Raw genomic sequence first — 14,277 nt, forward strand, 5'->3', positions numbered from 1 at the left:
GCTTGGTGTTTTGAGAATGGGAAGAGGATATACAAATGAGGCAGGAGTGTTTAGGCTGTTATGGAAAAGGGAAAATGCTGATGTGAGCAACAAAAGGAACATAAACTACGCAAAGAGTACAACAGAAGGAAAAGGAACAGAATGTACAGAAAAGATGGAGGCAAAGGAACCGTAGTCATTCCAGAAATGGGAACTGAACCAATTATTCTACAGCCCCAGCATCATTTTGTTGTCCTGCACTATTATCTCAAAAAAAAAAAAAAAAAAAAAAACACTGACAATGTTTATTCCTCAATCTTCACCTTGTGGCAGGTCAAAATGCAGGCTCATATAGCAGGAGAGGATAAATGCTGTTATTTGATGAGGCATTCCTCAGCTGCTGCTTCATTTCATGCAGATGATGGACCAAGTTTTAGGAAGAAATCAGTATTAGAAGACAGACAGCAAACAAAGAAGCAATCGCCAAGAGGCATAAAAATGGTCACTTCAACGTTAAGGCAATTTAATGATACTTTGGAGAGCTGCATCCTGTAAATACTACAGTCAAAGTGCTACGTAATAACAGATTTCCTTTGAGGTTGATTGCATTGCACCGGTCTCTCTCATTTCACCAAGCAATCAGTTTGGGATGATGTGCAGAAGCAGTGAGCTCTCATAACTGCAACAGAAAACAAAAGGAATTCAACTTGGGAAGGAGAGAGTGCTGTAAGTACTATAATTATGGAACACGTTGGTTTCAATCCTCACGTATCATTTCTGTGCAAGATACATATTGACTGAGTTGGGGTTGCATAGAAAATTTGTTTATCATTTACAATTAATGCTTGTATCATAACATTACTAAAGATTAATTAGAGCTGCACTAATAACCTTAATTCTGGAAGTTCTTCATTTTACCTTACTTTAGGATTTCCTAAATTAAGCTTACTTTCCCTCCTTACTTTTCTTTTACCAGAGGACATTACATTTTATAACATAATTCCACCAGGTACTGTGGTTGTAATACTATTGTAGTATAGAAAAAAAAATGAGCCTTAGGACATCTGTAACATATTGATAAGAAAAAAAAGCTACACAAACAGAAATTTTATTTCAATATACTTAAACATCTGTTCATAGTGTAATTCTCTGATGTTTGTCTTTGCTATTCTTTTGGGTTTTTCAGAACCACGATATTTGTGCAGCATCATGAGGAAGAGCACCTCCTATTGTTTTAGCAGGATGTAATTGAAGGAGTATGACTCCACAATGGTCATCACTAGGACTGGTCATCTGGGAGCCACAAGTGGACTAATCCAACCTGTTCAAATACAGAGTTTTCTCTGTTGTTAATTATAACATGCTCAATGTTTCTTGCCAGACAAATATATCATACTTGACATAAGAATGCCTTATGTCAAGAATGTTCTTAAGATGTTGACATACAAACAGTCTTGTTTCCCACCTTGTACCTGACCCCTAATATTAGAAACTTGACACCGGCCTTCACACTTCCTTATTGTAAAGCTGAGGGAAAAAAAGATATTACAACAATGAGGCAACCACAATTTCAAGTGAACTTTTCCAATATTACACTTCATGCAGTTAAAAATGTCAGTGAAGTCAGTGGACATAATCAGGGTTTCTTCCAACCTAAATTAAGTTACACTTTCTGAATTAATAAATAAAACATTATCTGCTCAAGTATGTTTCTACTAGATTTGTTTGAAAATAATGCAGCTGGCTCTGTGTACATAACAAGTGTTCAAAAAATGGTTATTTATCATATGATTTTTATGAAACAAGCATAGATTGCACAAATGGAATTTTTGCAGGATTTCTTCATCCACAACTCAGTCTAATTTAGTGCAGTATAAAGTACACTTACCTAAAAATATTTGTTATATCACTTCTGAATTTGAAAATTAAAATATTTGAAATTCTCTGCTACAATTATCATAGGTTGACCCCAGCCAGACTCTTCCAAATGGAAGACAAGCATCAGAAGTGTTGTTAGCTTTATGCTTACCTGAGAACATTAGAATGAGAATGAGATGTAGTTGTACTCTTGCACTGGCAGAAGTGTCAGAGCAGACCATGCTACAAAGACCCTCCTGTTTCAATGGATAATTGATACTAACAGTTGATTGAGAGCAACTGAGATGAGAATTTGGGCTGCACTGGTTTTTCTCCTTACTAATATAAGCCTAAATCCCATGACACTAAATGGCATAAACCTACTTGAAGATAGGCAGCAGAAAGGAAAACAATTTGTAAATACAGTACTGATGCTATTTGTGAATCAATTTTTCAAACAGGAATTGTTATGTAAAGCAAAATCACCTTCACATCTACAAGTATCCAAATCCAATAGGCTTCCAAGTAAACTTTAGAAGTTGTATATCAAACTTACCTATAGAGACTATAGTTTCAGGAAGGTTTTTCCCCAAAGTGTTAATGACAAATGCAAAATCCAGTTGGCACCTACAGACCAGGGGGAAAAAAAAAAAAAACACCACAAAAGACAAAACAGAGTTAAATACAGTCATGTTCTTTACACCACGGAGACAGACAACAGCACAGGTCTAGCCATGCAGCTGTGTAACAAGAAAACAGCCACACCTGGGAACTAACTTCTTTGGTCCTGGAGACCTTTCTAGAGCCATTGTCATGGTGAAAGACAGTGGCACACAGCATCTGCATTCACTTTACTCCACCTCAGGGCATGACTGATGTAACTTTAGACCAATGTCCCTAAAGGGCCACATGGATAAGACGAATGACAGAAAGAGCTGGACATAAATTTATTTTCCTCCTCAAGTACAAAAAAAAAAAAAAAGAAAAAAGAAATATAGTTTAGAACCGCTACTAAAACTTATTCTGGGCAAAGAATTAACGGTGCTGATGTTGCAAAAGTAACGATAATTTTGAGCACAGAGGTAAAAAGATGTAAACATGCCGGCACACCAGTCGACAACCAGTTTGAACCATGCTTTTAATCTGCACGACAGTAGCTATTTGCGACAAAACGGGGTTTACGAAACTCCCCCGAGAATATTAAAATAAATTACATAAATAGGAGCGGGTGCGGGCGCCCCCCTGGCAGTCCGTGGCGCGCCCCCGAGCGAGTCCCTCACACGTCGGGGTAGCCGCAGTAGTAGACAGCGGTGCTGGCGTCCGACACGGCCGAGGAGACGGGCCCCGCGCCCTCGGGCGCCGGTAGCCCGGCGTCGTCGTGGCCGGCGAAGGGCAGCCCCAGCTCGGGCTTGCAGGCGAAGCGCAGGTACTGCTCGAACTCGGTGCGGTCCACCTCGCCCAGTAGCTCCTCGGGCGGCAGCGGCTCCAGCTGCTCGCGGCACGGCGCCGCTTCGGGCGGCGGCGACGGCTGCCCCACCGCCCCCGGCGGCAGGGGCAGCAGCGGCGGCGGGCCGCGCCCCGGGCCCGGCGGCTGGCACGCCTGCCCGTAGTAGGCGTGCAGCGGCGCCGGGCAGCCCAGCAGCCCCTGCAGCGAGCCGCTCGGGCCCAGCGCCTCGCCGGGCGGCAGGTGCCGCCGCAGCGCCGCGCCCGCCGGGCTCTCGGCCGCCGCCGCCGGGTACTCGGCCGCCGGGTGCGGCGCGTAGCCGTAGGGCACCAGCGCGCACTCCTCCTGCAGCCCCGCCGCGAAGAAGGGCGCCTCGCCCTCCGCCGCGTCCAGCGGCGACGGGTCCGGCGTCGGCAGGCTGTAGCCGTCGAAGGCGGCGCCCAGCGGCGGACAGTCTCGGTAGTGGCCCGCGCCCGCCGCCGCGTAGCCCTGCTCGGCGTAGGCCAGGCCCAGGCCCTCCACGCACATCCTGCCGCCGCCGCCGCCGGCCTCGCTGCTCAGCCCGGGCGCCGCCGCCTCCACCAGGCCGTGCTGCAGGAAGCCGCTCTCCACCCGCTTCAGGCGCTTCACCTGCTTCCGCCGCCGCGGCCGGTACTTGTAGTTGGGGTGGTCCTGCATGTGCTGCACCCGCAGCCGCTCCGCCTCCTCCACGAACGGACGCTTCTCCGCCAGCGACAGCGCCTTCCACGATTTACCTGCGCCCACGAGCACCGTCAGACCGGCCGCCCACCGCCGGGCCCCGACAGCGGCAGCGCCGCCGCCCCGCCCGCGGGAGCGCCGGCTGTCCCCGCAGCCCCCGGCTGTCCCCGCAGCCCGCCCGCCCTCCCCGCAGCCCCCGGCTGTCCCCGCAGCCCGCCCGCGGACCGCCCGCCCGCACCCCGCGCTCACCCAGCATCTTGCTGAGCTCGGCGTTGTGCAGGTCCGGGTTCTGCTGCGCCAGCCGCTTGCGCTCGTCCTTCGCCCACACCATGAACGCGTTCATGGGCCGCCGGATCCGCGCCTCGCTCTTGCTGCGGCCGCCCGCCGCCCCCGACGGCGCCGCCTCGCCCTTCGCCTTCGCCTCTCCCAGCGGGCTCAGCGACTCTGCCCAGGGGCAGGGGCCCATGGCCGGCATCATGATGGGCAGCGAGCACCGCCCCTGCGCCTGGTCGTCGCTGCTGGCGTAGCCCGCATCGGGGCTGCTCATGTCGGGACGCTCCGGCGGGGCCGCGGACGGGCTCGGCGCTCGGGCCCCGCTCGCTGCTGGCGGCCGCCGCTGCCCGGCCCTATTTGAGCTGCGGCGCGGCCAATGGGGCCGCGGGGGCGGGAGCGCCGCGGGACGGTGCCGGTGGCTCCCGCTGCGGCGCGGGGCGGCCCCCGGGGCTCCTCCTGGTGCGGGTCCTTGCCCCCGCAACCAGCCGCCCCATGGTGACGGCGCGGGGATGCTTCGGTGCATCCGCGCTCCCAGACGCGGCAGCAGAGAGCGCTTCCCATCCGGCTGTCGCTGTCGCTGCCCCGCGGGATGCTCTCTGGCCTTTCCCCCTCTGCGCTTTGCCTCCTTGGCAAGGTGGTTTCATTAAATCACCGCGTGTTCAAAACTGAGCCGTTCATCGCAATATTTGTAAAGGCTGTAAAGGCAATACTGTTTGTTTTTCCTAAGAGGGTCTTTTGGGGGTGGTTTTGCGACTTATTTTTAATGCTGCCGACTGCCATCTTTGTGAGCGTCTTCCTGATAAATGGGATATTCTCAGCTGCAATCATTCTTCCATTGTAACCTTTCAAGTATTTGATCGTATTTTCAGTCGTATCAATAACCCTATTTCCATTGCGTACCTCGGAAGGATATTTTATTAGCTCCGTATTTCATACAGGATGAACTCAGAGAAAGTTTGCCCATAAAAGAGCAGCCGAGCGATCTGCAACCTGGCCGTGATCTGGAGCGTCTTTGTGGGACCATATTTTTTACGCAGCATAACTGAAAGCATCCGTGCCTTTATGAGTGAAATTACAGCTTCTTACATAAATAAAGAGGGTATGCAGTTCACAGGGGAAAAAAATACTGAATAAATGGTACCCTCGTTAATTTAGCTTGCCGGCCGTTAAGGAGAATACCTGTTTTCCCTCCAGTAAAGCGCGCTTTGCCGTGTCAGGCTCTTCGGCCGGCGTGCGGCGGCACGGGGCGGACCGCGCTCCCCGCTGCCCTCGGGGAACACCCTGTCTTCTCCCCCGCGACCGGAATTACTTAAGGCGTCGCGCATTTTTTGGCCCGGTACCTCTGTGTTCGTGCTTCGCTTGAAGTCGAGACTAAATAATTTTTGTTTGTTCTTAACAAAGAGCAGCACTGACCCGAGGTGTTTTAATCCTTCATCTTCCCCCTGGAGTGTGGAACCCGGGAAAGCGAGTATTAATGCCCGCAGGCTGGGAAAGGGTTGGAGGGCGGAATACATACTCGAGAAATCATCAAGCGGCCATTTAGTGATAATGATGTCAACCTAAGTTTTACAGAAATCCGTTTGGACAGAAATTAGCCGAATATATTTATATTTAAAGCCCTTCAACTATACCGTCTCCGCTCTAGTTTTTAACACACACACACACACACACACACACACAGAAAACAAAAAAACAACCACTTGTATTCCTTAGATACATATTTTGCATTTCCCCATTATAAGAATAGGCAGCTGCCCCGTTCCCTGCTGTAACTGGACGTCGATTTTCAGGGGAAAAAATTTACATCTTCAAGGACAGTGGCGGGGCGGACAGGACCTGTCTTAAAATTCCGCATTGCTTTCAGTGGGCTGTCTTCGAGCCTGGAGCCGCATCGCTGCCCTTCTCGGCCGCCTGCCCGGCGGCCCCGTCCTCTCACTTCAGTCCTTCGTGCCCGATAGTGCACGCCCCGTTCGTGTTGTCTGGCAGCAGGACAGAAGCCACCGCGGGGCTTTGTCGCCCGGAGGCTGCCGGGCGAGGGCTGACGGCGGCGGGTCGCCCCGTGGATCCTCCACCTCCCGGACCAGCCCGGTTAACCCGGGAACCGGCGCCCGCTGTCACTGTCCGGACGATGCTAGAGAGATGGGTGCCGAGTATTTGGGCAGGAGACATGCAATCTCCCCGGGCATGCTGCAGGTTTTCTTAGGCAGATGCGAAATGGGTCAGTGGTGTCAAATCGTAGCTGACCGGCTCAAAGCACCGTCCGGCAAGCTGCGTCACGCAGCGATGTGAATTGCATCACGCAATTCATTTACAACACGTAAAAACCTGACAGCATGAGCTTATAGGGCTAGTCCCATAAAGCGGCTCTACTGATGCTCATCGCCATCAGCAGCTCTCCCGAGTACGAATGATTTCCGAGCGCCAAAAATAGATTCAGCAGCATAAAGAAAGGACATTGGGAGAGGCAGTAACTAAATCACTCCTCAAAAAAGGGTGGCTTTGAAACAAGTTTCAGAAATAATATAAGCATGTAACTCCACCCACTCCTCAGCCTTGGGACGCCACAAGCGCCTATGGGACATTGCAGTCTGGACTGAGAACAGACCATCAGTTAGTGTCGACAGCAGCAGGATCCGGGCGACTCTGCACCCCTCAAAGCAGGCAGAGGAAACAACTAACTTACCCTTTCCCACACAAGTGCCAACGCGTTCGTAACCTGTCCGTTTACAGCATAGAAATTGGTTATTCCTGATGACAATAATTTTCTTTTCTTTTTTTCTACAGAAGGTGTGGGCTTTGGGGGGGGGGGGGGGGAGGGGTTCAGCCTAGTAAATAAAACCAAGGACAGATTCAGCAGCATTCAAACTAAAGAGGAGTCAACAGCTCCTCAGCTAGCAACAGGAACAAGGAGAATTACATAGCATTTGCTTTGCTGTGGGATAGTATTCACATCTTCCTTGAAATTTATTTATGCCACGGACCTCCTGAGTAGATCGTTTAGGATAAAATAAATACATTTAAAGTATCATAAAGTAGTTGTCTGTGAGAAGCCTTGACTGAGCAGCACACCGCATTAGATGCAGCAACAGCTGCCGTATTTAAGAGGCTCTATTCAAACATACAGGTGAAATAAATTTTCTTTTTGTAGACGGGAAGCAGGGCGATTAAGCTCTGATCTTGCATGCATTTAATTAGTCAACACATTAATTGCCTATTTAACGTTAAGCAAACGTGGGTAGGTAAGTACTGGATTTCACAGTCCCGTCGGTAACACACGTTACTCGGTGCAGCAATACAGAGACGGTCAGCCACTGTCCGGCCCTGACGAGCTCTAATAGCTAAGTGAAGATTAAGAACGTGAGGAGACATTTGCGCTGCTTTTCTGTCCCATTTGAGTCTCTGGGCAACTGCAACCGTATTCACAGGAAGGCGAAGCCCTGAGGACTGCGGGAGACCCACCGCGATGAGACCCCGGCCGCGCAGCCGGCTCTCACCACGGGCTGCAGGCAGAGCCACAGGGGGCGGGGAGGGGGGGCAGGGCGATAACCCATCGGTTATGGCAACCGGAGGCCCTACGCAGCCCCCTCCGGCCCCACCAGCTGCCTCGGTACCGTGCTGCTTTCATTTAGGCTTGTCACAAAGTTGCTGACGACCCGCCGCTGTCCCCGGCACTAGATGCCCCGGTGGTGTTTGAGCCGGTGCCGTGACCCACTCCTGGGGGGGCTGGATGTAGTTTTCAAGACACCTTCCGGAGTGGGCATGCTCAAAGCACGATTTTTTGTTGTCCTTCACAGGCAATATAAACAGCGGGGGAGACGGGAGGAGGTATTTATTCCAAAACGAGTGCAGTTGCCACGTAAATGAATAGAACTTGTTCACGAGGAGAACTTCTGCAGCAGTATTGCTGCTAACATCTACAGATTACTCTTTCTAGTTTGAAAAGCATACAGCTACCAGAAACGGACAGAAATCTGCAAAGTTAATGTTGTTTTTTCAGAGAACAAAACTACTGCTTCCTGACACTTCCAGTCCTAGCTGTTCTCCATTAACGGGTGTGTTTTTATTCTCCCCTCCTGACTTCTCCCTGCCACTTGCCTTGTATAGACGAACCTTGCGATGGTTTTAATTCATCACCTTTGTCTGAAATCTCTTTCTTTCGGGTTAGGCCTGCTTACTTTTTCTAGCGATACACTTAGGAAGAGAGGGCACGCACGCATACACACAACACCAAATGAAAAATAGACTCTGATTGCAGTGCGACACCCACATAAGGAGCTTGGTCGTGTTAGGAAAAACCTGAGATCCGACTAGGGGCCTCTTGAAACACGGCGAATGGGTAAGAGAAGGACAGAAGAAGAAGTGCTTAATAACTTTGGGGCATAAGGGGCCTGCGTGAGTCGCACAGAGCATTCACCGCCCCTGCGGGAAGGGGCCTGAAGGCATTGCTCTGAGAATGCCGCTATTTAACTGAAGAGCGGCTGTTCTGGCAAGATTTAGAGAGGCGTTTAAAGATGTCACCCCGTCTTTCTGGTTTACTCTTCTGTGTAAACCAGAACCCCTAAAAGAAGAGTAGCTGCTGTTTCCAGGAAGCAAATTGCCCTGGCTGCAGTGCTGGGAACCGGGTGGCAGTGGCAAACTCCGACTCTGGTGAAGGGTACGGCAGAATGAAGCGGCCAGCAGGCACCCGAGGCGGGCAACAACCGCTTCCACCGCCCGCCCGCCAGAACCGTGTCATGGAAAACACTTGTGGAAGATAATGGATCACTTTGGCGTCCTTCTTTCAATATCCGATTGTCATAGGCACTCATGGGTCGTGAGGAAGGTTTAAGGTTTTCAGAAGGGCTACAGGACAGTTTTGGGTGTGTGTCATTTAGAATCGCAAAATCGAGACACTCCCTATGGAAAATAGGGCTTGAACGGAGCTTCCTAAGAATTTGCTCCAAGTATATTGGCAGTGCATAAACCTGCCACATTTTAAGACACGTTGAAGAAGGTTCAGACAGTTCTTCTCACAGGAAGGGGTGGGGAGAAAGCTGCACATCTGGATACACACAGAGAAATAATGCTCCTTAGATTTGAGTCTGCAAAAGCTCTGTGCAAAGGGTTATTGTAAGATCTGCCTATACATCATCACCACACACTGTTGGCAGCCAGGACTGCTACGCTGGCCAACCCTCTTTCCAAAACCTGTATATTTATTTAACACAATTGATTGTCAATCACTTCCGGTATTATTATAAAAAAATCAGTAGAAGGCTTTCAACCTTCGTCATAAGCCCACTTACAGTTTCAAGTTCGCTTCAGCTTTCAGCTGTCTGCAAAGTTCAGGTGAAGGAGAGAGGAGGTGGGCAAAACCTACACCTAAATGAAAAATGAGAAGAAACAGTGACCAAACTTACTAAAAGCATAATAATGATTTATCTCCAAAACTAACCGAAGTGATTTTCCTCCAGAAAGCCGTGCACGTACCCAAAATGGGCAAAACAAATTTAATTTAGTCCTGTAGGCTGAAATCATACAATAAAGGAAAATTCAACCAATACGAACCCATCACTTCTCATGCATATTTCTTTACTGGGTTTACCTATCTATGCTTAGGAACACGTAATAAATTTTTCCAGGTTAAAGTACCAAGAACATACCTAACGTTCTTTTCTTGAGGTACCACTTAATGCAGGAATACATCATTTTTCTCGTGTACACGTGGAGGAGAAGTGAAGAGAGTGGTGGGGGGTGGTGGTGGTGTATTTTAGTTATACCTGTGAGAACTGAAGACTGCTTGAAAAGAAAATGGGAAGATTAAGAAACTAGAGGGTAGAGTATTTTACAGAATACTAAGGGTTTGAACGCATTTTAATACCAGGCTCACTAATCGCATGCAATTACCTGGTCAAGTTTTGCCAGCGAGGCTATGCTCGGCACTTACCGACAGAGACAGTTTACATCCGGGTCTGTGTACACTATTTTATCTTTCACCAGTACAAACATAAGCTTCTTTAAATGTAATTTGAAAATGCACCCAATTTAATTTCCCGTCCTCATGGAAGACAGATTATTCAGTGGGCAAGTCTGCCACTTGGGCCCCGGCCCCCTCCTCCCCAGGGTTCAGTTCGACAGCTTTATCTTAGGAAGCAAACGACCCTGATGACAGTTACTCTCTCCCCCCAATTTAAGTAATAAACATAATGAATTTATCAGTCCCACCCCACAGCTATACTCAGTCCTAACATCTAAATGAAAACGCCTTTTTTCCACGGAAGTTGAACTGCAGGGTGCGTATTTCTCAATCACAAGGATATTTCTAGCTATAGTCACGATAACGTAGCATAAGGACTTTATGTAGGAAAGTGAATGGTAATTCTGTGACGTCCGGTTAAAGGTGCCGCCGTGGTTGAGTACCCGAGCGGGCTGCTCCTGGCCGCCCCCCGTCGCCCCTCTAGAGGCTCGTGTCGATTTTTTTCACCTCCTTTGAACCCTGATTTACTGCTCTCGTTCTCCGCAGCGGCGATTGATAACCCCCACCGCCCGCCCCTGCCCGGCACAGCAAGAGCAGCTACGGGGACACGGAAGACATTTTCTCCGGGGAGATGCTTTAACTAGCGCTTATCCGCCCATTACAGCAAGGCGCTATTTCTTAATGGCATCCAGCGCATCCACGATTACATTAAAACAGACTCAAACCTTACTTCGGTAAAGAGCTTTACAGTTCTTTTTCACCTCAAACATAAAACAGGCCGCCCCCTTATCGTTTTGTCTTTTAATTCAGTCGTATTAAACAACCGTCTAAGAAACTATCAATAACGTTTAATTATTATTTTTTTTAAGAAAACTTCAAGTTTTGTTTATAATTTGAGAAAGAGAGACAGAAGACGACTGTTTACAGAAAGGGTGATGGAACCTAATTCTTAGTGCAACGGACATAACTAAAAGTAGTTTAAAAATCAGTAATAATCGATTCCAAACGACGATAACATCTCTTCAAGGAGATATCAGCGACCAGTTTTATTATTTTCCCTTTATTTGTAAAAGTGCAAAATTATTCTGTACAAATCCAACATATAAAAACCAGCACCCTGTACAACATTACAAAAGCATAGGGATCTCTAACAAGATCTCAGAAATTGTATTCCACTGTGTAACTAGTATCACGACTCCACAGCAGGGACAGTTTTACATGTCACTGTCGGACAGCGATGGCAAGACCTGCACCACCTGGACAGCGAAAAGGCGCGTCGCCTTTTAAACCTCGAGCAGGTCACGGATACCCTGTCAGTTCTCAAGATTCAAATAAATTACATAAATAGGAGCGGGTGCGGGCGCCCCCCTGGCAGTCCGTGGCGCGCCCCCGAGCGAGTCCCTCACACGTCGGGGTAGCCGCAGTAGTAGACAGCGGTGCTGGCGTCCGACACAGCCGAGGAGACGGGCCCCGCGCCCTCGGGCGCCGGTAGCCCGGCGTCGTCGTGGCCGGCGAAGGGCAGCCCCAGCTCGGGCTTGCAGGCGAAGCGCAGGTACTGCTCGAACTCGGTGCGGTCCACCTCGCCCAGTAGCTCCTCGGGCGGCAGCGGCTCCAGCTGCTCGCGGCACGGCGCCGCTTCGGGCGGCGGCGACGGCTGCCCCACCGCCCCCGGCGGCAGCGGCAGCAGCGGCGGCGGGCCGCGCCCCGGGCCCGGCGGCTGGCACGCCTGCCCGTAGTAGGCGTGCAGCGGCGCCGGGCAGCCCAGCAGCCCCTGCAGCGAGCCGCTCGGGCCCAGCGCCTCGCCGGGCGGCAGGTGCCGCCGCAGCGCCGCGCCCGCCGGGCTCTCGGCCGCCGCCGCCGGGTACTCGGCCGCCGGGTGCGGCGCGTAGCCGTAGGGCACCAGCGCGCACTCCTCCTGCAGCCCCGCCGCGAAGAAGGGCGCCTCGCCCTCCGCCGCGTCCAGCGGCGACGGGTCCGGCGTCGGCAGGCTGTAGCCGTCGAAGGCGGCGCCCAGCGGCGGACAGTCTCGGTAGTGGCCCGCGCCCGCCGCCGCGTAGCCCTGCTCGGCGTAGGCCAGGCCCAGGCCCTCCACGCACATCCTGCCGCCGCCGCCGCCGCCGGCCTCGCTGCTCAGCCCGGGCGCCGCCGCCTCCACCAGGCCGTGCTGCAGGAAGCCGCTCTCCACCCGCTTCAGGCGCTTCACCTGCTTCCGCCGCCGCGGCCGGTACTTGTAGTTGGGGTGGTCCTGCATGTGCTGCACCCGCAGCCGCTCCGCCTCCTCCACGAACGGACGCTTCTCCGCCAGCGACAGCGCCTTCCACGATTTACCTGCGCCCACGAGCACCGTCAGACCGGCCGCCCACCGCCGGGCCCCGACAGCGGCAGCGCCGCCGCCCCGCCCGCCGGGAGCGCCGGCTGTCCCCGCAGCCCCCGGCTGTCCCCGCAGCCCGCCCGCCCTCCCCGCAGCCCCCGGCTGTCCCCGCAGCCCGCCCGCGGACCGCCCGCCCGCACCCCGCGCTCACCCAGCATCTTGCTGAGCTCGGCGTTGTGCAGGTCCGGGTTCTGCTGCGCCAGCCGCTTGCGCTCGTCCTTCGCCCACACCATGAACGCGTTCATGGGCCGCCGGATCCGCGCCTCGCTCTTGCTGCGGCCGCCCGCCGCCCCCGACGGCGCCGCCTCGCCCTTCGCCTTCGCCTCTCCCAGCGGGCTCAGCGACTCTGCCCAGGGGCAGGGGCCCATGGCCGGCATCATGATGGGCAGCGAGCACCGCCCCTGCGCCTGGTCGTCGCTGCTGGCGTAGCCCGCATCGGGGCTGCTCATGTCGGGACGCTCCGGCGGGGCCGCGGACGGGCTCGGCGCTCGGGCCCCGCTCGCTGCTGGCGGCCGCCGCTGCCCGGCCCTATTTGAGCTGCGGCGCGGCCAATGGGGCCGCGGGGGCGGGAGCGCCGCGGGACGGTGCCGGTGGCTCCCGCTGCGGCGCGGGGCGGCCCCCGGGGCTCCTCCCGGCGTGGCACGGTCCGGCACCTGAGCAGGCCGTGGGGCCTCGGCGCGGGCAGCGCTGCCCCCGTGGGACCGCGGCCGTCGTTGGGGAGAACCGGTAGTGCATTTCTAAGAGGCCCTCGGATTTAGCCGCTCCCCCGCAATGGCAGCAGAGACCGGCCCACCGAGGCGATGTGCTACCGGGCTGTCCTCAGGCAAACACCCTGCCGTCACCGGGCCAGCCAGAAACGGACAACCCTGGCTAGAGGAGACACAAAAGCGGGGAAAGGGGCAGAGTATGTGGAACCGTACCTAGATGTCCCGCAACAGCCGGAGAGACACAAGGGGCTTCTTTTGTAGGCAGACTTGGAAAGTAACTTGGGAAGAATAAGCCAAGTCATCATCAGTATCTCGCACTTGATTCACACCTTGTAGTGCTACCTTAGCATATTGTATCTCGTAAGCCCATGAAAGACATAAACTACGTGGGGCAGTAGGATACTGAATCCACAGGAAAGCCTATGAAATACATCCTTTCACACTTTTTCATACTTCGTTATAAAGTTATTCATTACCTGCCAAAAGCGCACAAATTTAGTGTATGTTTAATAGGTTGACTTATTAGTTGAGCTTTGCAGTAGGTACTGTGTGTCACATTGCCTTGTTCAGGCATTCTCTGATTTGCCCGCATAAATAAACTGTAGATACAAACATATATTGGTAAAAAATCCGTCACTTCAGAATAAACACAAATTCTATCTCGCTACCATGTATGTTCTTCTTTGGCATACAAACTAACGCAAAATACGGCGTTTTCACGGGCACTCTGATTAATATTTGCATTGTTACGTGGTGGTATTTAATGCTTATTTGAGAAACCGCTGAGCTTTAAACTGAAGATCAAAGACGTTTATTTAGTTAAGGACACCTCTGTTTGGGTAGCTACCTCGATCAAATAAACCAATATCGTAAGAATTCTCGCTGAAATTAAATGAATGAAGCGCGGGCTTCACCATTAACTTATTCTAACATGAATTTCCTGTTTCGTGCAACACAAAACCCAGTCCTTTACACCTGACGGTCAGTAGAT

General features: G+C 52.2%; 2 protein-coding genes across 2 annotated transcripts; both read right to left on the bottom strand.

The window, feature by feature from the left end:
* Window positions 1-480: 480 nt before the first annotated feature.
* On the bottom strand, window positions 481-5,365 carry LOC129784209 (transcription factor SOX-17-like). Its single transcript, XM_055800699.1, has 2 exons — window positions 4,229-5,365; window positions 481-4,035 (listed from the first exon to the last, which is right to left on the bottom strand). The coding sequence occupies exons 1-2, from the start codon at window positions 4,773-4,775 to the stop codon at window positions 3,113-3,115; spliced, it is 1,470 nt and encodes a 489-aa protein (XP_055656674.1). The 5' UTR covers window positions 4,776-5,365; the 3' UTR covers window positions 481-3,112.
* Window positions 5,366-11,248: 5,883 nt separating this feature from the next.
* LOC129784236 (transcription factor SOX-17-like) lies at window positions 11,249-13,168 on the bottom strand. The gene is made up of 2 exons (XM_055800928.1): window positions 12,731-13,168; window positions 11,249-12,536 (listed from the first exon to the last, which is right to left on the bottom strand). Exons 1-2 carry the CDS (start codon window positions 13,026-13,028, stop codon window positions 11,611-11,613), a joined length of 1,224 nt encoding a protein of 407 aa, XP_055656903.1. The 5' UTR covers window positions 13,029-13,168; the 3' UTR covers window positions 11,249-11,610.
* Window positions 13,169-14,277: the final 1,109 nt, after the last annotated feature.

Source organism: Falco peregrinus, chromosome 3 (genome assembly GCF_023634155.1).
Source record: "Falco peregrinus isolate bFalPer1 chromosome 3, bFalPer1.pri, whole genome shotgun sequence".
NCBI classification, from domain to species: domain Eukaryota; kingdom Metazoa; phylum Chordata; class Aves; order Falconiformes; family Falconidae; genus Falco; species Falco peregrinus.